Source organism: Leguminivora glycinivorella, chromosome 11 (genome assembly GCF_023078275.1).
Source record: "Leguminivora glycinivorella isolate SPB_JAAS2020 chromosome 11, LegGlyc_1.1, whole genome shotgun sequence".
Taxonomy (NCBI): domain Eukaryota; kingdom Metazoa; phylum Arthropoda; class Insecta; order Lepidoptera; family Tortricidae; genus Leguminivora; species Leguminivora glycinivorella.
Window position 1 is genome coordinate 21,982,455 of NC_062981.1, and position 24,147 is coordinate 22,006,601.

The 24,147-nt window shown below is 37.3% G+C and overlaps 2 protein-coding genes across 4 annotated transcripts in view; both read right to left on the minus strand.

Annotated features, from left to right (window-relative positions):
- Positions 1-17,130, minus strand: part of LOC125231192 (myeloid leukemia factor) — a 32,644-nt gene extending 15,514 nt beyond the window's left edge. For both annotated transcript variants that reach the window (XM_048136564.1, XM_048136562.1), the window contains exons 1-4: positions 16,925-17,130; positions 15,089-15,270; positions 9,334-9,422; positions 3,458-3,560 (exon numbers count right to left, since the gene is read on the minus strand). In XM_048136564.1, coding sequence (XP_047992521.1) covers positions 3,458-3,560; positions 9,334-9,422; positions 15,089-15,270; positions 16,925-16,977 — 427 coding nt within the window. In that variant the 5' untranslated portion in view covers positions 16,978-17,130. The remainder of the gene's footprint in view (positions 1-3,457; positions 3,561-9,333; positions 9,423-15,088; positions 15,271-16,924) is intronic.
- Positions 17,131-18,536: 1,406 nt separating this feature from the next.
- LOC125231176 (ataxin-2 homolog) lies at positions 18,537-22,677 on the minus strand. Of its 2 annotated transcripts, none has more exons than XM_048136539.1 (4): positions 22,496-22,677; positions 21,788-22,140; positions 19,383-21,193; positions 18,537-18,925 (listed from the first exon to the last, which is right to left on the minus strand). In XM_048136539.1, the coding sequence occupies exons 1-4, from the start codon at positions 22,564-22,566 to the stop codon at positions 18,791-18,793; spliced, it is 2,370 nt and encodes a 789-aa protein (XP_047992496.1). In that variant the 5' UTR covers positions 22,567-22,677; the 3' UTR covers positions 18,537-18,790. The 2 variants fall into 2 exon arrangements, with proteins under 2 accessions (XP_047992496.1, XP_047992497.1); XM_048136540.1 differs by having other exon boundaries at positions 22,004-22,140; positions 22,496-22,675.
- Positions 22,678-24,147: the final 1,470 nt, after the last annotated feature.

A 24,147-nucleotide genomic window follows, 5' to 3' on the forward strand; every position in this document is an offset into this window, starting at 1 on the left:
ATTATTTCCGAAAATATTAATATTATCAAAAAACGATCTTAGTAAACCCTTATTCATTTTTAAATACCTATCCAACAATATATCACACGTTGGGGTTGGAATGAAAAAAAATATCAGCCCCCACTTTACATGTAGGGGGAGGTACCCTAACAAAACATTTTTTTCCATTTTTTATTTTTGCACTTTGTTGGCGTGATTGATATACATATTGGTACCAAATTTCAGCTTTCTAGTGCTTACGGTTACTGAGATTATCCGCGGACGGACGGACGGACGGACGGACGGACGGACGGACGGACGGACGGACAGACAGACATGGCGAAACTATAAGGGTTCCTAGTACTTTTTATAACCGGCAATATTTAACGTGGTGAAGTCATATAACTGATATCGAATACAAAACACTAAACGCCCAATGGACTTGCCTCGCGTGACGTCACGTAGTGTTTTTACGGAACCCTAAAAACACTAGGTGACGTCACGCGAGGCAAGTCCATTGGGCGTTTAGTGTTTTGTATTCGATATCAGTTATATGACTTCACCACGTTAAATATTGCCGGTTATAAAAAGTACATCCTGTATTTTGCTTTATAATCCTATATTTTCTACATATAAATTCCTCACCATTTTACGATATAATATGATCTCGTACCAACGTCGATCCCCACATGTACTTCAAAATAAAATATGAATAATCGGCGGCGCGTGTGTTAGCTCATTGAATTATATATATTTTATGTATGTGGATTCATATTGAAAGATAAGCGCTCAGCTACCTGCATAGTGAGTGACACGCTTAAATATAAGTCTAAAGTACTTAGATGATAAATCTCATTATTTTATTTGGCAGTAGTAGTAGTAGATTCCACGATGTATACTAAATTTATTATTTATAAATTAAATTATTTACTGACGCATGTGAAAAATAGGTATATTAAGTTAAAATTGTTACTCTAGTAGTCTTATCAAATACAACCCTTTCAGGCTTAGCATTAAATAGCGTGATGCGCACAGTTGAAATAAATTTTGGCGTTTTGTACACAACGTGCGGTTTGTCGAATGTCGAGAGAGGTCATTGCCCTTCCCCGCTGCCGCGCCACGGCCGCGCGGTCGGTATCATAATACCTACACTACCCGCGTCACTGCACTCGCTTGACTTGATCGAACGCAAATATTAATACCGTATTATTTTTCGAAGCATTCTATTAAACTTACCCAAATTCACGTATCTTATTTATCTTGTCTTTTTAGTTAATAAGATAAGAACTCTAGTAACTTTAATATTTTTTTGGAATGGTAAAAACCTATTTTTGCTAAATTATCGCAAATTTTATCAAGCACTGGAGTAGGAAAACACAATTTCAGTTTATTGATATATTTAAAGGAGGCAATGCGACGTTTCTTATTTTTTTTAACATGAATATTTTTTTGTGTCTGTTTCGCTAGGTATGACAAATTGTCATATAGCACTCGAGTAAATTGACCCAAACTACGTATACACGCTAAAAATATCATTCTAAATGCAATACAGTTACATTTTTTCTCTCGAATATTTTTTTTACCACATTAGGTCAAATTAAAAATTATAACCACAAATTACCAAATTACTAAAAAAGCACCCTAGGAATGTGACCCAAAACGAAATGTTAAATTTATATGTTATCAATGTATTTATAAACGAAAACAAAATCGACTTTAATATTTTTTTAACTTAGGGCCCAAAATATAGCCAGCGCCGCAGGACTATTGTTGCACAATGTACTATTAGGCAAGCCGGTGGGAATCGGCTTCTATGGACCAGCCGCTGCTGATATGTACTGAAATTGCCTTTAGAACCATATTTCACATACCCAATCCAACAATATTACCCTTAAGATGTATTATGGCAATGTTCTGCCTCACTATCATACATCAGACGACGCAACGGAGCCACGCTGTTACGTCGTCGCCCAAATCGAATGTTTAATTTGTTTATTTTTTGTATGTCTTTTGTATTTTTTTTTGTAAGTCTTGTTTTGTATTTTTGTAGTTTCACAGTGCCTTGGTGTAAACTGTAATGCTGTGTTACTTTTTGATTAAATAAATAATAAATCTTACGAACTTAAACATACATAAATAACTTACAAATACTATGCCAGATGCCTTATACAGTTTTTCAAAAGATCTCACGATGACTTTTGGTGCAAATCGTTTACAGAAGGCGCGACACGATCGATGTGTTACTGCCCCGTCGCAAATGCGAATTTACAAGTGCGTTAGAGAAGCAAGCCTAACCTACACTGAGAGTAATTTGCATTGTGAATTTAACAAGTTCGACTTGTTGCGGTTTATCCGTTTGAATCAGCCAAACGTATGTTTAAAACAATATGTGTCAGGTTGTTTTTATAAAATCGACTTGTTGATTCTAATATATTGCCGATTCAAATGACAAGTAGCTTGTTGTTTGAACCAAAGAGCACGTAGACGCTATTTTAACCAAAAAACTTGTTGAACGAACATGAAAACTGGTTGTATTTTCTCTCAGTGTATAGAAGCGCCCCCTACTCTAAGTTTTGCATCATATCTCATATGGTACGATAAAAAGAGAAAGGTTTTTTTAAAGTTTTTCGAGCTCAAACTCTATACAAGGTGCTCGCGAGGGACCCAAATAACTTAAACAGCGTATTTGAGCATTTCTTTTTTTTGCCACTTTTATGAAATGTGATATTTTTGAAAAAAATTATGCTATTTCTACTCAGAATCATCAGCTTTCTCAAGCCTAGTAGTCGAAAAATTGTCCCATACGATTTTTTCTTATTTTGTTACCATTTTCCGTACATGTTGTGTGGGGTAACAAAAGAGGAGAGTAACAAAAATGTATGGGAATTCTGGGACACTTTTTATCCCCCAGTGAGATTGAATACTCGTGATCTGAGTACAATTGACCTAAAATTCCGTAAAACAATCAAAATAAAAAAAATGGCAAAAAAAAGAATTGCTCATTTTTAATTTGGTCACATTTGAAGACTAAAATGTCATATAAACTTTTCTAGATTTCGTCTAGTTTCAGAGATATTGCCAATTTAAAAAAAAACATTTCCGTATTGTTAATCAGTACAAAAGGTCTTCTTAAAAGCGCTGATGCGCAATTGTGGAGCATAGTCTCACAGTCGTCATTGATAGATGTCAAAATGTGACAAGAAAAACTTCAAAAAAATTTAGTTTTTAGAAAAAGAAATTAAGAAACTCATTTTAATTGCCAACTTTATGGATAAAACTTACTTTTTATGTGAAAATACGTCCAAAAAAGTAAAAAATAAAAACACAAAAAAAATCTTTTTTTGGCGAAAAATGTTCAAATTCATATAACATTTTTTCTTTTGTTTGACCTCAGAAACGCGTGGTTCAAGTTATGCGGATTCCTCGCGAGCACCTTGTATATAGTCTGTTATAGAAATGGTATATAATAAAAACATACCAATAGACATCTTCTTAGTGCCGGTACGGGAGTCCTGTAAAGTCTTGCGAGTCTCCTTAATGCCATTGGGCCCAATCTTTGTGCTGCTTGTCGAGCTGAACACCTGAAGTCAAAGTTTAGTTTTAGTTAGTACCGAATCCAAGACGCAGTGTCGATTCCACCAAAAATACTTAATTTGTGTCGTTTGCGAAAAAAATCTCCACTTTGTCGCTTGATATAAAGACGCTTTAGATGGGTATTTGTACAAAAATACAAGCAAATATCATCGTTGATGGTAAGGGCATAGTGGGACCTTTGACTAAGTAGGTATATTGCGAATCATTTTATCTCGGTTAAAATTTGCTCGCTAGCACTATGATAATAATTAACAAGGTTCAATTGATTAGATCGAGTGCCTAGACTTCTTTTTTATTATAGTAGCAATTATTATACACCGTGTTTTTATTGAATTCCGTTAATTTCAAGGGAAGATTATTCAGTTAAAATACAATCAATTTCTCTAAGAAACTAGCGTCTTAACTCTAACGGTCATCGAATTATTACAAAAAAAAAAATACTGAACACGTGTGTGGCATCCCTTACCACTTCCTAATGTTATTTGTTTTGACATGTGCCGTCAAACACTTGACAATTATTTTAATGTTATGATTAAGGTCCTCTCACACTAATTAATCCATTTATTATGTACTAGCTTTCGCCCGCGGCTTCGCTCGCGTTAAATTCAAACATTGCGGGATACTCCATACATACTTCCAGCCCTCATTTTAGGGAAGTGGGGGGTAAGAAAGAGACAAAAAGTAGCCTATGTCACTCTCCATACCTTCAACTATCTTCACTTAAGGCTGCTTTCGAGAAAAACGTCAAAATAATGTAAAATTGATAGTTTTAGTCGGTGAAATACTACACTTTCCGTTATCTAATAGATATATTTAATTCAAGTTTCAATTAGAGCATCTTATTATCTTGATACTTATAAGACTGGATTTTAGAAAACTTACTAAATTAATTACGAATTTTTCTCTGATGCACGTTTAGGAAAACCCGCGTATAGGGCTGGATTAGTCGATCTTATTTGTAAAATTTGGACAATTTGGAATACTGAAACTGGTAAATTTATAATACGTGTATCCTGTTCTACAAACTTCTCAGACTACATTTTTATTATAAGGTTTTTAAAAAGAGTAAACAAGGCTAAGACGAATTCAATTTTTTTCAGAAATTACCTAAAATTAAGTGACAATTTCTTTGTAAATCTACATCACATCGGAGTTATTTTCGTAAAAAATTAATCTACAACGTTTACTTAAATTGCTCTTATGCTTTAGTGATTATAAATTTCTATTATATATTTTTGGCAATTTTTTGAAAACGAGCCTTCCCCGTCACAATTATTGCCACTTCTGGACATTTTCTCATATTGTGTTAGACCAAGTAAAAAAGTCCTATAATATGTTATATATTTGTAAACTACTCGGAAAGCTCTTTAATTTGATACCACACACGGTATGATTAAGCGCTCGGTTGCGATTTCACTATTTTTCACATGAAAGCCCTCTTAAAAAATCACGTCAATTCGTCACTCCGTTTTGCCGTGAAGGCCGGACAAACAAACAGACACACACACTTTCCCATTTATAATATTAGTATGGATGGCAAGGAAAAAAATTTTTTCGAATTTAACAAAAAGCAATATACAGGGTGGTTCCTGATGATGAACTTAACTGCGTGTCGAATTTAACGGAAAACAAAAAAAACACGGTGTAGAAAAATATTAACATTCTGACTACTAAGCATTTATCAACAATCTATTTTCAGTGCCCTTAGCAATTATGTGTTTCAAAATGGCAGTGACAGACTGATAAAGACACCAACAACAGGAAGAAAGGGAGGCGAATTTCTTAACCCTTCACCAAAACAGGTAAGGGATCATCCATTAATTACGTCACACATTAGGGGGGAGGGAGGGGGTCGACGAAGTGTGACAATGTGTGACAAGGGGGAGGGAGGTGTCCTAAATTTCGTGACGTCACATTTCAAAATCTATCATAATCTAAGGGTTAAAACACGAACTTTAAACTGTTACTTTATGAAAACCTCATAAACATATACAAATACAGGATGTTCGGTAACCGGATGAAAAGCCGAAATTAGGCGATAGTCTAGGCCATTTAGAGCATTCTTTAGCTATAAATGTCTTGGACAAAACTTGATTCGTCGTTTTTTTTAAACTTCTCAGTAATTTAGTTTGAAATTTTGGAGTTTCCAAAATTTCAAACTAAATCGATAAGCGTACTCTTGTTACTGCAGGTAATTGTTTTGGTTTTATTTCGTGTTGTAAAATGTCTATCGTATACCATAAAATAAATTTGTCTAAGCCATGTACATATAGCTAAAAATGTTCTAAATGGCCTAGACTATCACCTGTTTTCGGCTTTGCATCTGGTTATAAAATTAAATATAAGATACCAATTGTTATGTCGACCGATTCAGAATGTGGAATCTTGAGCGTTTCGGTGTGTACAAGGCACGTAGGTTAAATCAATTTGTCACATACATACACCAACACGTGGTAAATATTAACTGCAAAACATGAAACAATTTAGTTTGATTTATATTTTTTTAAATTTAAGAATCAAAATTATCATTCAAACATTTATTCTACAAGCCACAGCCAGCTCAAGTTAAAATTTCTATGAAAATACTTGGCACTCTTTTAAATAAAATAAAACATTGTCATTCGTTTTTGAAGTACCTATCAAGAGAGCCTTTACCTTCTGGTGTGGTGAAGAATAATTGAAGTACATAAATAGAAATAAGATTGATTTCAAACCGCTGTATTCATTCAATAATTTCTACGTATAAATTTGCAAAATATGTGACGTCACACTAGGGAGGGGGGAGTCTAACAAATGTGACCAGCTGTGACAAGGAGGGGGGGAGGGGTCAAAAGTCATGTTTTTTAGTGTGACGTAATTTATGGATGATCCCTAATGTCCTTTTTAAGACAATACCCATAAAGAACTGTGTACAATCGACCACAAAGAGATCGTAGAGGAGGAGAGTTGTAACTCCATACATCAGTAAATGCGGGTTATTTGTATAGGCATAGTTAAGTGACATCTAGCGACAATCGCGTAGGGTTGCAAATAGAAAAAAAACAAATGTTTTTTTTTCTGAATTATGAAAAAAAAACATGAAATTAAAAAAACCGAGCACCATGGTTTTTTTTCTAGATATGGTTTTTTAGGGTTCCGTACCTCAAAGAGGAAAACCGGAACCCTTATAGGATCACTCGTGTTTCTGTCTGTCCCTCTGTTTTCAGATGAACAAATAATTCGACAATAACGGTTTTTCGTGAGTTGTAACCTGTTTCAACAACAATAACATACATTTTAATTCGATTAACATTCAGTATACAAACGTTTATTGGGGAATCCCCGATGCGGCGTGCAGCGTGGAGAGGCGGTGGTGTTGCCAACAGTAAATAGTGATAACTAACAACTACATAATTCGTAAATGTTACTTTTATAAGACCAGAAATTTAAGTTATTCGATTAAATTCGTTTAATAGTTAACATTAAGTCTAAAAAACCGTATAAAAGTATTAACTGCTTTGCACATTTTGAGATTTCGTACATTAGAAAAAAAACATACTCCAGAAAAAAAACTGTTTTTTTTTCACGGTTTTTTTCATGTTTTTTTTTTTCAAGCCAGAAAAAATACCGTTTTTTTGCAACCCTAATCACGCGTCAAATAGCGTGAATTATCAGTACCACTAACTCGATAATAGGTGGCAACTGTGTCTGATTTGCCAAAAAGAACAGTTTACAACTTATATTACAAGCAGAAGGAATTAAAAACAGAATACTGATTAATACTATTGTAATATTAGCTAAAAATTGGTGAGCATTAGACTTTTCGTCCGTCGCGACATCTATTGACAAGTAGCAGTACTGATAATTTACGCTAGTTGACGCGTGATTGTCGCTAGATGTCACTTAACTATGCCTATACAAATAACCCGCATTTGATGTATGAGTTACTCTTCCCTTACTTATTCCTCTATGAAAAAATGTATCCATTTTTTCACCTTATTACAATGCAATGAAGTGGAAAAGTGGATACATCTTTTTGTAGTACCTAGACTGTACCATACCAACATAATTGATAATCATATCGCATTTATCATCAGATTCAGACTCATATCATAAATTAAATATAACAAGATCATACCATCCCATACATTAAAATGCGACCGCCTAAGACCGCGCTTACACTCCACCACACATAGATGGCGCCACAAAAAAATATCTTGTAGCTTTCGATTATACTTGTAGATGGCGTTAAGTGTCACTTTTGACATAGATTTACGGCTCGGAATTGACACTTAATGCTAATCTACAAATAATCGGTGGCAACAAGGCATTTTTTGTGGCGCCATCTATGTGTGGTGGAGTGTAAGCGCGTTCGTAGGCGGTCGCGTTTTAATGTATGGGATGGTATGATCTTGTTATATTTAATTTATGCTCATATTATCACGAGGCTGGCAAAACGCCCGCCGACCGGCCGTGACCCCAGTTAGCCGCACGTATGACAACACCCATTAACAAGTACATAATTCATGCCTAGTGCTTAGTTTTTGCGGGTCTTAAATCTGCATTGTATACCACTACCAGAAAAAAAGATTGTGGGTTATGATACTTATGATATGATTTTAGAAGTTTTTTGTTCGAGCCTGCCGATATCATCGAAATTTCGTTACATTACATATCACAATTTCGTTTTCTTTTAACACCGTAATTGCCAAGGGAAACTTGAACAGTTTTGAACACCTATAACGGGTCAGGGTGCGAAGCCGAATAGCACAAACGCTCACGAAACGAAACGCTAGTAGATATCTATCCCTATCGCTCGTGTGTATTGGCGCGACAGAGCCAGACTAGCTTTCGCGGCGTTTCGTTTTCGTTTCGCGTCGGAGAAATGCCATTCGGCTACGGGGCCAGCAGTGATTGACTAGCACGTTATCTATTCACGGATTAGCAAAATAATCTTCTTGATTTTGATCAACATGGATTTCCGCAAAGCAACGCCTGATTGCATCGATGATTTAATTTCTAAAAGATTCATAAACCAAGGACCTAAGTTACAGAAGAAACAATTACTCTTCAATTCAGGCATCTGTTTCTAAAGTTCAAAAGTGCGGCACGTGACAAGGCTTCCAAGCCGTACAATATTTTGAAAAGTTGTAATTTGTTCAAAGTCATACAGCTATTATATTATAGCAGGGCAGGTTTCCGCGCCTTGACGAAATTTTACGTACAGTCGCGCTAAATATCTACACAGTTATACGAGCATAAATGTCTAAACACGACTCTAATAATATGATCATAACTGCGTTATTATTTTAATAATAACCGGCGTAAAGGTCGAAAAAGGCGAGTGGCGTGGGTGGATTTGAGGCGAAGCCGAAAATTGCTATTAAAGACGCCACGAGTATTTTTTGACTCATTCAAACACCATTACATACAATACTTTTTCTACGATCATGCACTTACGTTTTTTATTAGTTTTCTAGAATAACTTTCGTGACATACACACCGCTGGATTTTGATGCAAAGGCCTTTCCTTTCCTCCACTCAACCCTGTCGCTGGCACTTTCCGAAGCGCCCCCGTGGGTTCAAGAAATTGCGACAGCTGTATTCAGTACAAATCGCCCAGCATGTCTGACCTCCTTCCTATACCTGTGCTTTCACCTCTCAATTCCCATATTGACACTTATAATCAATATTGTCTAACTAACATTAAACTCACATGTTAGTTATAGACAATATTGATTTTTAAGCATCAATATGATGAAGTAAATGAATAATATGTACCTGAGGTTTTCCGTTGGGTCCACCGGAAGACATGACGACAGTGCTGCTACTGAAGGAACTGCCGGTAGTCATTGGCCCGTCTAGGTCAGCTGTTGACAAAAACACAATAACTATACTAGCTCTATGATCTGGTTGTGTAAACTAGTCATAAAAGACTATATTATTTATTTAATTTTTCTTGTATGTGGGTAGTTTTTGCACATTGTAATTTTCATCAGTCACCCGTTGGCCAGACGCTGTAAAGAGTTCGAAACGTTGGGATGTATTACAAATTCATTATATGCGTTATAATCCGTTTTCATAGTTTTATTTCATGAGTAACTATCGCGCTAACCGCAAACAATATTAAAAACACGATAAGGGACAGGTAAGATTGACAAAATTTTAAGTGATCCTTGATCAATTCCGAATAAGTTGACAAAATAAAATTGACGAAATTTAGCTTCAAGTTTCAATCTTGTGTCGAGAGATGAGATGGCAGTCTATGAACTGTGACTACACTTTTTACTTTGACATAATCCATATCCATACTAATCCATCCATACTAATATTATAAATGCGAAAGTAACTCTGTCTGTCTGTCTGTCTGTCTGTCTGTCTGTCTGTCTGTCTGTCTGTCTGTCTGTCTGTTACGCTTTCCCGCTTAAACCACGCAACCGATTTTGATGAAATTTGGAACAGACAATCTTTAGACCCTGAGACAGAACATAGGCTACTTTTTATTTCGAAAAAAAGGGATGAAGGGGTTGAAAAAGAGGTTGAAAGTTTGTATGGGATTTCTTAATTTTAAATGATAAAACCATGAAACTTTATATTTTAGCACTTGATAAGAAATCATTAAACATATATTTAAAGTCACATACAGGTCGAACGCGATTAATTAACATTATTTTTACCTTTAAAATAAACATGGTGGGAAATAAACATTAACTAAAAGCGGGTAGATTATATTTATTTGTCTACCCCGAACATTTATATAAATTAATATCGGGTAGTTTTGTGTTGTTTACATCTCCGGTGACATTTTGCTGGGACGTCAGTCTTCCGCGACCACGGCCAGTGCAACCTGGCCGAAACGTTGGGAAAAAAGGTAAAAATAATGTTAATTAATCGCGTTCGACCTGTATGTGACTTTAAATATGTGTACAAAGCGCGAGAACTTAGATTATATTAGATTAGATTTCTTTATTTCATGATAAAAATTACACTATAAATTTGCTACATGTCAAAATTATGTTTATCTTCTCATCATGATCGTCAAAAATTACATAATAAATTCCAAATAAAAATAATTGTGTCTCCCAAATGAGGATTGTCATTTACAAAGAAAGAAAATACACATGCCAAGCTAAATAAAATTAATAAATTAAGTTACAATATCATGAAAGTATCACGAAGCAAGAAAATATTATATAACAGAGAAATATAGGTATAATTATATCGTCGGTCATTAAAATTACAAATCCATGTACTCATTTACAGAGTACATGGGGTTATCTAACAAAAAGTTTCTCAGTTTGCGCTTAAATGCTTCGTCACATGGCTCATTTCTCAGATCGGCAGGTAAGTGCTCATAGTAAGTAGGTACTTAAAGTGTTATATCATTAAACATCTTGATAAGGGATAGGGATAGGGATAGGGATAGGGTTAGGGATAGGGATAGGGATAGGGATAGGGATAGCGATAGGGATAGCGATAGGGATAGCGATAGGGAAAGCGATAGGGATAGCGATAGGGAAAGCGATAGGGATAGCGATAGGGATAGCGATAGGGATAGCGATAGGGATAGCGATAGCGATAGCGATAGCGATAGCGATAGCGATAGCGATAGCGATACGGATACGGATACGGATAATATGGGTATCGTTAAGGTGCGTTTAAACGGCGCGCGATAACGCGAGCCGAGCCTAGCTCGGCTCGTGATCCGGCGCGCCACGCGCCGTTTAAACAGCTACGCTCGGCGCGGCTCGGCTCGGCTCGGCAAAGTTCGCGCGATCCATCACTTGTCGGTTTTTTCGACACGGATCAAAGGCGCGCGCGCCATCTTCGGCTCGGCTCGTGTCAATACGCGCCGTCTAAACAGATGGTACAAAGCGCGCGCGACGACGGGACGAGAGTCGAAGTTTTAAGTTCTTTATCGGCGTTTTTATGTGTTCGAATTATGGAGTGGAGCAATGATATGATTCAAAGCTTTATTGAATTGGGCATTTCTCAGGAGGCGCGTTTTTACGTGTCCGAGGCAAAAAACGTCAGAACGGACTGTTCTAAAAATCTGAATTAAATCAGGCATAATCTTTAGCCTCTGTTCTATTTGATACACCTTAACATTATATATTTATTGTTTGTATGATATGAGTAATAAAATATTAAATGCGAAAAATGACCGTCGGTGGGCGTGTCCCGCACTCAGAATTTGGAAAACAAAAAATCATAACTCAAAATGGAGTTGTTGATCGCAGTTGTTATAGATATTCACTTATAAGGTATTAGTTAACCTATCATATTTTCTGTATAAAAATAATATCTGGGCATCCGAGCTTCGCTCGATTCTGTTTCGTATCCTTGACATGTGTCGCCATCTAGTTCAAAAATGAATAGTACCTACATCGAGCGAAAGAATTCTCAGCCTTAACAACACAACTACTCCACACGAGATGGCGCGCATTTCGCCACAAAAACTCAAATAGTGTATTTTCTGTTCGTTTTAGCCTTGACCTGTGTCGCCATCTAGTGTTTGCAATAAATTGTACTTACATCGACCGAAAGAATTCTGTCTTAACAGTACAACTACTGCACACGAGATGGCGCGCGAAGAAAAACGCATGAAAACTCGAAAATTCGCGTTTTCCGGGACCTAAGGATAAGTTAGACCGATTTTTCACCCCCAAAAACCCCCACATAACAAATTTCTGCGAAATCGTTAGAGCGGTTTCCGAGATCGTCAGTGTAAATAAATAAATATATAAATAAATAAATAAATATACAAGAATTGCTCGTTTAAAAGTATAAGATATGTTAGCTAAACTCATCGAGTAAAGATAAATTTACCATGTGTCCCGGGCTAGTGACTGATTTCGGTGTAATTTTTTAAACATGACAGTACTCTTACAAATTAGTAGATCAGGGACGTAGTAGTACAAATATAGTTAATTTTAGCTATGTTTTAACGATTCAGTGTAGAGGAGATGAAGTACCGTTTTATAAAGGGGACTTTTTGAAGGTTTCTCAGTCGTTCACTGGGTTTGGTCCCATATGTTTTTTAAGATTCGGTGGATCAATTTACTCCCACAGTTTAGGTCCATTTGTCGTTATGTAAGGTACTAATTAATCCTTGAAAGTATGTTATTACGTCATTATGACATCTCCTCTGTATCATGCATGCTATTGCAGTTATCTCCAAAAAAGCTATAAAATTTGATATCAGTGGAGTTGATTTCCGTGGTTTCGGTGGATTTTTTGACCACCGATATCAAAAAAACTGACCACCGACTTCGATTGCCACGTTGTAAAGTGATTAAATGTCCATTATTTTCTAAAATTTAGTACTTAAAATAGTAGGATATACCTTGTAAAAACAAAGAACTATTTTTCTCACTCTATGGGTACAAAATTCTCTACTCGATAATGACTAGCATATTACCATGTTAAATTTAATAAAATTGCGCGATTATGAGCCTTTTTACATGACCTGTCATCGAATTAAAATGAAAAATATCAATAAATTGAATAATAAGTTATATATTAAGTTGAAATGTAGAATAATGTGTAAAAAATTGAATTCGGTGGGGCAAATTGATTACAGTGCCCATACATAATTTCGGTGATTTTAAGATGTCAGATTTCTTACAAACTATAAGGTTTTAATGGAGGCCTTCACCACCAAAATTTTTATATTTAGGCTAGATTTTAGTAAATTGACTGACATATCAATAAAGTAGTAAATAAAAATCAGCACCGAAATCAGGCACCGAACGTCATCCCTGAGAACCGCCCAATTATATGAAGAGGAACCATCAATATGGAACCCAAAACATCTCGGTGACAAAAATCGCAACAATATAATAGGCTTGCGTTCGTATCTACACGGACGGCTCGACTCGCGTATGATCGTGCTACCTCGCGCCGTGTAAACGCACAGGCTCGCGTTCGTATTGAGCCGAGCCGCATCTACACGGACGGCTCGGCTCGCGTAAGATCGTGCTAACACGCGCCGTTTAAACGCACCTTTAGCGGGATACGGATAATCGGTCGGCGGTCTCTTACAATCAATGTGCTCTAAGACGATCGTTGTTTGCTTGCTTGAAGATTACGTTTGCGATAAGTATAAGCAAAATGTAAAAAATTGTAAGGGATAATAGAAAAAAGTACTTTTTACCCACCGATCATAGTGTCGAAATACGGGCTATGTGGGATGTTTATAAAGGTTTCCCCAGCGTATATAGAATTACCTACGCTGTGGTCGATGTGTAATATTTCTACAATCATTGCAAGCAAAAGTATTATGTGCAATCGAAATAATCGCAGATAAATATACCTACAGAGAAACCTACGGTCCCTACGGATCCAAATGAAAATCTTAATGAATACTTTTATTACGCGGGCGAAGCCGCGGGTAAAAGCTAGTTCTCTATATACTCGATCCTCTTTGCGCATATTTATTTATGTTATGGAGAACTAGCTATTTGAGCTATTAAACTTGCAGTATACAACAAGATATGAGCCTGAGCGAGCTGAGGGAATATGGACTGAGCTGGAACGAGGCCAAGGCGGTGGCTCAAGATAGAAAGGCGTGGAAGGATCTTGTGGAGGCCCTATGCACCTATGGGGTGCCTTAGGACATACAACAACAACAACAACATACAACAAGATATGATTCAGAAAGCCAATTACAGGATCACACAGATAGTAAATAATAAATAGCACATGTTCAGGGTATGTAGGAAATAGCTAACATTAATGTCAGAAGCTCAATGCTCAGAGTATGAAATGGAGATGGGCGGGTCACGTGGCAAGGCTAAATGATGACAGGTGGACAGGAAAGGTTACCAAGTGGAAAGGGCCAGAGGGCTCAAGAAAGAGAGGACATCCACTATCAAGGAATGGAAAAACATGGTAAGATAAGAGATATAGTAAAATGGAAACAGCTGGAGGAGGCTTTTACAAAGGGGTCATATAAAGAAAAGAAAATCTTGTTTGTAGAATAATAAAGATTAAATAAATAAATAAATGCTAGAAGACCAGATTTAGAGCCCATACTATCAGAAGGATATTACTTTACTTGAAAAGGTGCAACGCAGGTCAACCAAGATGGTTTATGGACTACGTAATAAGCCCTACAATCAAAGGCTTGTCAGCCTTGGTTTGACAAGCCTGGAGCAAAGGAGCCAGCATGGTGACCTCATCGAAACATTCAAGATCATACATGACTATTATGACTTACCTGAATTTAAGGACCTGTTTGTTATGAGTAAGAATCATCGTCTTAGAGGCCACAGCTTGAAAATTACTCGCGTTCCCAGTACAAGCAATTCTAGGAAGCACTTCCTATCAAACCGTGTCGTACGCGAGTGGAATAAACTACCAGAAACAGTGATAAGTGCTCCTTCAGTGAACAGTTTCAAAAACAGACTTGATAAACATTTAAAACTAAAATATAAACAGTAACTTAAAAACAAGTGCAGTGATATACACGCATCAGCTATCAGCTGCTAGTGTATCAAATAATATAATATAATAATAAGTATTATCAACTTACCAGTGAAGAGTCTGTTCATCTGCGGCATCTGCGGCATGAAGGGCATCATGCTCATGCCAGCCATGCCCATGCCCATGTTGGAGCGCGGCATGAGCGACAGCGGCCCGCCCAGCATGCCGAACGGGTCGGAGAACAGCGAGTTCATCATGTTGTTCATTTGACGCATGTGGCGCATGTGGGAGCTAGAACAGAGTGTTGTATTGATTTAAGACACTACTGGAGCGAAAATGATAAAATGAAAAGGAGACCCCTTTCAATTTGGGAATTTTATAAAAGATATTGAGAAAATTCTTTAAAAAGAGGTTTCATTCCATACTGTTTCCTCCTTAATCAATCGGATCGAAATTTAAGAATCTGAATAACAATGAAATAATCTGTGTCAAACTATTTAGTTTTTTTGGCTAATTGTTACCAATCTTGAGTATCACACTTGTTTTTGCGCCATAACGGAAAAGGCCGTTTTTAGAAAGTTTTGATTGGCTTCTACTGCTTCTAGCGACTTTAAAAATAAAAATATCAAAAAAATCAAAACGGTCCGACACAGATAAAATAATAATAATCTGTGTTGAAAAAATCATTGCTCTATCTTAAAAAACCAGGGAGGAAATAGTCGAGTGTTTGTATCTCTTCTTCTTCTTCGTCGAAACCTCATGACTGAGGGTCGTGACCACTATAAGTCGCTGTACGTTGCAGTGCTCTCCACTCAGGCCGATCTTTTGCCTGTGGTGTGTTTGTATAGAGAATCCTGTATCGTCTTAAACTTTCACGATCCCGAGCCCGACCCGAGGTCACAGCCTACAACTGATTTGCACTCCTACTACTACTAAAGCTGCATATCATTCCCTATCCAATCGTGTTGTAGCGGCTTGAAACCATTTACCGGAGAGTGTTGTTACTGCTCCCTCAGTGAATGTGTTTAAAATCAAGTGGCTTTTAAATAATAAGATAGTGATATGACTTTGCTAACTATAAATCATGAGACACTGTGTGACATAGGCTCATCAGCTGAATAGCTGCTCTCATTTTCACACATTTGTAAAACTGCAAACTCAGTCCTGTGGCCTATTTTTCAAAACTGAAAGTTACAAGTGGAAGTCTCTTTCAACTTGTCATTATTAGACATTGACTACCGCTTGTAAATTGTAACTTGTAGCTTCAAGAAATGCACTGGTGTACATTTTTTTTATATGTATTCCAAAATCTATTTTGACCATTTATTCTGCCCTGCTAAGCCGAGTGGTACTATCTCAAAACCAAATGATTTTGAAAATCGAACTGTCAGTTATAGATACCTACTTAAGTATAAGTTAGCTATGGGTTTTTGTTTGAGATAGCGCTTTTAAACTTTCCTAACGGCAGTATTGTATTACAAAAGGCTCCAAAAGCTAACTCTAGTATAAATTTATGAATTGATTTCATCAAATTTTGCAATCACTACAATAAAAGATAGATAGAATACAGACAGTGTATGCCATGGGTGTAGGCGAAAAATCATAAAAATAATTACTTGAGATGAGACAATGGTTAGATTCAGAAGAGTTAGACAAAGGGAATACCTATTTAAAAAAAAATACATTTTAATATGGTCTTACTTCTTTATTTGTTGTTTTCATATCATACTTTCATAAAGATTGCTTCATCCCTGACACAAAAAAAACGTATGTCACGTCAGCCTATATGGAATAAGGCACAAAAAAACTTCACATTCAATCAGTAACCGTTACGTGGTTATAGTCCTCGACCTTTCCTCGACTTAAATTTATTATAAGCAGCAAATCAACCGCAATTTAAATTCGCAAATAGTGGAAAATTTTTGTAACAAAATTGTCAACTTACCCGAAAAAAGGATCGTCTTCCACATCCCCCATCAAAGACCCGAAAAGAGACATGTTTCTACTTTTTTAAGTTACTAAAATAATCTCGATTATTAAAAACACTTCAAACGTGGTATTTAACAGGTGATCACGCCAAATTCACGTCTCAATCACTTTCAGAAAATCGAAATCTCTAGTAATTCGCGAATCTACAAACACGCACGAGCAAATGTCAAACTCGGATAGTGATGGGGTGTTGATGTCTTTCTATGCTTCAAAATGTGAACAATTACTAAATCGATTGTAACTTTGTATCGATATGAAAAATCCTTAACCAAAGAATACCACTTAACTTATTCTTTGAATCTTATCTTATAATGAATGGCAAATTAATTCAGGTTTAAATGAGACATTTTTAAGCAGGAACATATCCCCAGCATTTGTAAAGGTAGCAAATAATAAGTAGTATAGGTATTGTGCATACAACCGCTAAATATGATTTCGCCGAGGCGAATCGAACGCAATGAATCGAGTCACATTTTGTTCTGTATGAGCAAAGATGTATGAGTATTGCATTGAAATCAAATTGAAATGTTCTGAACCTCCGAATTATTACTTTCACATCACCATTTTGGAACGAGGCTTTATTTCGAGGGCGTTTATTGAATCGTGATAGTAGCGAAGTATTCATAAATACAATTCTAAGCGTAGTAGGAATTTAAGTTTTGACTCTCAAGGTAGATTTTTTTTACATATAATTGATTGATTAATTCAAAACTGAACTTTCAAACATGTTTCAAACTATAGAGCGTCAACCAAATCTTGTCAAGGCGGCAAATTTGAAAAATCGCGGGCTAGCAACACTAATAGTTTTGAAAATCGGTGGAAATTCGCGTGTCATTTGTATCTTATCTGTGGAAATCTCCAACCTACCAAAAAGAGAAATGACTAGCACATATCCGTCCCTTTTTAATATATTATCTAATTCGTAAGGAAGGAGGAAGCCCCTTGAAAAAAAAATATCTGTGGCTGTTCGACGTACATTGCTGGTTTTTGTTCGTTTCATAGGGATACCATACTTTAGTTTGATGTACATTGCTACTGCCAAAATTTTGTTGACAGGCTATATCACTACGTTTACGATTCCATTTTAGAATACTTCACTCCGTTCATTTAATGTACGTTTTCGCCATGTCATTTAGGAGACAAAATCTATTATACTATGCGATATCAGTGATAATATGATATCATAATACGATATAATTAATTATCATAAAGAAGTTTTTAATATTAATTACACCAACACTAGATATGAAAAATGTGTTACAAATCCCTAGTACCTAATTTTAAAGCCTGACCAGAAATAAGTATGACTACGCGCCATGTTAAGAGAATTTATTAAAACTATTTCTTCTAAGGCCCACTTGCACCAATCACAACCATAACACTCTTTATTATACTGTGCTCAGGGTTAGTGGGCTGTCAACTGTCAAATTCCATATAAAATGGTGGGTTAACCCTCCAATTTCGTCGGTGCAAGTGGCCCTTACTGGTACATCAAAATTAACAGCGCCCTCCTAGTCCGACAGTAGTCTTTTCTGGTCAGGCTTTAAGATTAAATAAAAACGAACACATACGACCACAATTACTTTATTTTTTAAGTTTTATCATTTAAACGATGCGATATTTTTTATATTTTCAGTCCACAATTTTCACAAAATAAATACGACTAGAACTGTCCACCAGTTCACCACTTCACTTCAACAATAACTTCACAAGACGCGCACTGAAATTCGAGGATCTACAGAAAGTAAAGATGATATCCGAAACTTCGATATCTGCTTTGGATGATAGAATGAGTAGTTTGTAGATCCTCTGGTGTGAAAATTTAAGCTCTTAAACGGTATCTCTGCACAGGAACCTGGTCACTACGCCCATGGAACGACCAGGCAGTAGAATGGGGATACGCAGTGTACACCATGTCTTGGAGCCCGTTCCTTACGTTGCCGCTTTTAGTTGGTGTCTGAAAATTACAACGTTTCATCAAATTATTATCTCTGTTATGCACAGGGCAAAATTATTGTGCTTAATATGGTATTCCATGTTTAAAGCGTCCTTATGCTACAGTGAGGATGATTTTTGATCGGAATTTCAGATGAAAATTTTCTTATTGTACTAGAAACATACGTACAAAATACCAAAAAGATGTTCTTTGAAAATGTATAAAAGCTACTGTGTCTGCATAAGTAAGCCACGCCACAGACAGTCTTAAAAATTCATAATCTTAAAAAAGATTTGTATGCAACTGTCAGTTCAAACGGACAGAATTTTCAGATTGAACTGACAGGTTGCATGATTATGAATTTTTAAGACTGTCTTTGGCGTGCCTAAGCCAGCCGTCTAACGATACGACACATTTTAGAATATTAAGTGTAAGTTTAATTTACAAGAATTGCAACTAATAGTAAATTTATATTTACCAAATCAACATTGCCAGGAACTGGAGCTGGTTTATTAGAGACGTCTCCAACTTGACCAACGACATGACCTTTCACAGGCTCATTAACGACTTGATTGTTCGCAACCGTATCTCCTCCTACTCTCTCCACGGGTATCTGGCTCCTCCCCGTCGCTGGAGCACCCGCGCCTGCCAGCCGGCCGTCAGATGTCGTCTGACCTCTAGGATCCCTAGTCGGAATGTTCTGATTAGTGTATGATTGCGATCCCTTATACTGGTTGTAGACTTGCTGCAACTGAGCCCTGCTTGGAGTTCTTTGCCCAGCTTGCTTTGCATAGAGAGAGGTCTTACTAATAGTCGATTTGACGTTGTTATTCACTCTTAATCGCGATGAAACTTTTTGAGGCGACAAGGTTTGTGGTAAATTTGGTTCCGGCATGTGGTATTTCCGCGCCGGTAACAGTTCTATTGGCTGCCCCAATGTATTATATGTATTATATCCTGAAGTTTCAGCAGGGAATATAGGTTCTCTTTCATATACTCTGCCCCCGGGCACCTGGTTGGGATATCCTTGAGACATCGGTGCTGGCGGTTCTTGATAATTCTGTTGAGTTTCTTGCTGAGGCACTTGTTGGTTACCTTGGTTATCTGTATAAGCGGTGTATACTTGTTGTGGAGGTTGCAATTGGTTCGGTTGGCTGGTAGAGGCTGGATTAGCAGCATACTGTTGGTTTGGCGGTACTTGATTGGTCGAGTACTGTTGCTGGTTTGCTGGTACTTGATTTGTAGTATATTGTTGCTGGGCTACTGGCTGTTGTTGTTCTGGTGGTACTTGACCAGCTGCTTGGTCTGGTTGAGCTTGAGAGCCTGGCGCAGCTTGGTTTTGAGCTAAGTTGGCATTCACCGCATTCATACCGGCCATGACTGGTTTCATAACAGCAGAGTTAGGCTCAAGAGGCTTGGCAGACATGAGTTTTTGCATAGAACTCATAGCAGCCGCTTGTTTATTAGCTGGATTCATTTGGATAGCAATTTCCATGGGGTCAAAGTTGACATCGCCATCCATAACGCCCGGGAACATTTCCTTAAATTTGGTGATGCCTTGTGTATGCTGACCGTAGTTACCTCTTTGGCCTCCTTGATTGGCATTCATTCCTCCCATGTGTGCATTTTGATTCATACCCTGAGGTGGGAAATTGGGAGGCAGCTGATTTTGTGTGGCGTAAACTTGCTGTGCTTGTTGACCACCAGCTGCAGCCATATTTTGATGTTGTTGGTTTGGCATTGCCTGATTGGGAAGGTTTGATTGTGCTTGGTAGCTTTGCGCTGCTTGGCCCTGGGCAAAGTTCATTCCGGTAGCATTCATCCCAGGCTGCATAGCATTGGCTGCCTGGTTCATTTCGCCACCTGTACCTGGCATTGCACTTTGCGCGTTCATGCCGGGTTGTTGTTTGGCTAATGCCGGATTCATTTGCATTGCAATCTCCATCGGATTAAAACTCAGACCGCCTCCTTCACCTTGCGTTATTCCAGGGAACATTTTATTGAAATTTGCCAAGCCCTGTGAGTTTCCGGGCATTTGCTGGCCCCCGGACATTTGCTGATCCCCGACCATTTGTTGACCCCCCGCCATTTGACCTCCTGTCATTTGACCTGTCATTTCATGACCCCCTGCCATTTGATGACCACCTGCCATTTGATGTCCCCCTGCCATTTGACCACCAGACATTTGATAATTTTGCATATGCTGCATCATTGGGTGACCTCGAGCCCTACCTTGACCTCCAGAATTTGCATTCATATTTGCCATCTGTGGGTTTTGCATCATATTACCTGCAATAGATGGCAAAATTATAAAACCAATACAAAGGACATAATCATTTTATGTATGATGAAATAGAACATTACGATACAAGTGCGTAAAAAAGGAAGTTCGAAACGAGTGGCAATAAATTAAAACACGACCGAAGGGAGTGTTTTAAATCGACACGAGTTATGAATTTCCTTTTCGCACGAGTATCGTACGACGTTTTTCAGTACAGATGGCCATCCGAAGTTTCACCCTGGCATATAATGAACCACTTCTCGCACTAGTGCGTAAAAAAAACACCATCTGTACTGAAAAGAAAGTTTTGTGATGGGGGTCTTCATTTAAATATTTAAAGAATTTTTTCACCAACAAAAATAAAGGAAAATTCAGGATAGTGTTAAGTTCTATGTAAAGAAAAGTGTCTTATTGCGTAATAAGTTAGCGAAAGCATCTGTAACATATCGTCACTACTTTGAAAAAAAAAAATATATCTTCTACTAATGACGAAAAGAATGTAATAAGTATGTATGGAATGCATATAGAGTTACTGCGTTTTAACTTTGAGAAGCAGTGTGAGATACGAGATGTTTTCAAAGTAGTGACGATATCATACGAACCATCAGCAGGAAGTGTCGGGACACCCGGTGTGAGACCCATCTTGGCTCCAAGGGGATTATTTGAGACAGTATTGCCCGAATTCAGACTTTTCAGGTCTTCATACACCTCCTTGATGACAGGCTGCATTACACTTTGGTTCAAGAAATTATAGCCATCGGCGTAAAGTTTCGGGGCATTGCAGTAGCTCATACAAGGCCTGCCATGAGCCGGCATACCTTCACCCATGGTGTAGGGCTCCCCACAGCACGGATGCCCGTAGCCCCGGCGGCAGCAACCTCCGTACCCCTGAGATGGCATGCATTGTCTTTGCCCTTGACCTTGACCTTGGTTGAATAATTTTCCCATGCAACCACTGAAATAAAATACCAATATTTGTTGAAATGCCATGGGGTGGTATTCCACCTGTCAAATTTTTGATCCAACATGCATTAGGCCTGATTTAGACGGCGTGCGAACTGGCATGCGATTTTAGTTACATTGCGGGCAGTAGAGGTTACATACAATTTGCACAGCCATCAAGTACCGCAATGTAATAAAACTCGTATGCGAGTTCTCGTACCGTCTAAATGGACCCTTACACAGAACCAAGATAATTATTGGATAAGGGGATTAAGAAAATGGACGTATAAATGAATATTGGATGTGGCCGACCTTTCTACGAAATAGTATCTAACGTCACTAACACTATCGATAAGTAATGAACTCACCAATCTGCACTTTGAAGTTGATTCATAACATTTCCTAAATCATTCAATATCTGCTGCTTATCTAAGGCCATTGCTAACGAATTATGGTAAACTGGTGGTGCACAATTTTTAATCCATCCAAAAAAATTAAAGTAAGAGGAAGCTTTTGTTACAACCAAAATTTAGAGTATAAACTGAAGTATGAAGGGTCGATGATTGTGTTTTGTTATTATTCGAAAATATTTTTATTTTACTTCAAATAAGAACAGTGGCCAGTGTCCATAAACATTTAACAAACCTCTATCTAGAAACTACATTCTATGTTACATAAAATATGAGTTAAATGCATTATAATAAGATCACTTCTACTGCAAAATAATGATTATATCAAAATTAACTAAAATTGCACAATATTTGTACAAAATCGTTTTGAAATGAAAAAGTTTTAACTCGTAGTCTCGTACTATAAGGTTTTTATTGGTTTTTATCAAGTTTTTTTTTTTTTTTTTTTTTTTTTTATTGGCTTCCAAATGATTTGCCAGTGTCATGTCGATTTTTTAATTAAATAAATTTTGTTCGAAGTAATAGCTATCAATCCATTTTGATAAATTTAATCAGTTCTAAAATTTAGTTGGGTTAGTTAGAGTTAGATGACAACGAAACACAACTACTGGATTAGTAATATTAGACATTGAGAAGAAATAGAAAGCAAAAAAAAAATTGTATTAACATGTAATATAACAATAAAAATTAAAATTTTAAGTTATTAAGCTTACAGAAAGAAGTGAGGGCCATAAGGATGTCCCTATCCTTAACATGGATTAACTCCAAAATATGAGTGGGGAAAGAGACTTTGAGTTTTAAAAGATCCTCAAAAAAGCTGTCATGGTTATATAATGGACACGCAAAAAATATGTGATTAAGGTCTCCGTCGTCCAATCCACACTCACATAAAGAAGAATCCCTAATATGTATTTTCTTCAAGTGAACAGGGGAACAGCAATGGCCAAGCCTCAATCTAATAATAACAGAACAAAACTGTTTTTCAATATAAATTTTGGAGAACCAGGGTTTTCTGGATACAGTAGGTTGCACAAGAAAATAATGTTTTGACTTACCCCGATTGGAGGCAGTCCAGTCAGCAGCCCAAGCCCGGGTTAGCATCCTGGCCGCCAGAGGAACCAAATCATGACAGTAGTTTCTAAACGGGACCTTGTCACCGCATACTATGGCCTCCTTGGCGATCCGGTCGGCCCGCTCGTTTCCTGAGACCCCCGAGTGACCTGGGATCCAAGCTAAGGCAACCTCAAACCCCATCTCTCTGCATCTTATAAGGTTTTCCTTAATTTGGTATATGATAGGATTGTGGAAGCGAACCGCGAAAGGATTCATTAGCAATGCTTGAAGACAGCTACGGGAATCCGAGAAAATTATAGTCTTCCGTAACTTAAACAATAAAATATATTTTACACTCTCCAATACACCAATACATTCCCCAGTAAAAACTGATGTCTCAGGAGGGCACTTAATTTTCTGAACAATATCATACTGGGAGTGATAAAGACCTACTCCTACACACCCCGTCGGAGTCATTTTAGACGCATCACAGTATATTGTGTTCCAATCACGCCACTCGAGGGAAAGGATCTGGGACATGTAATCATCGGCATGTG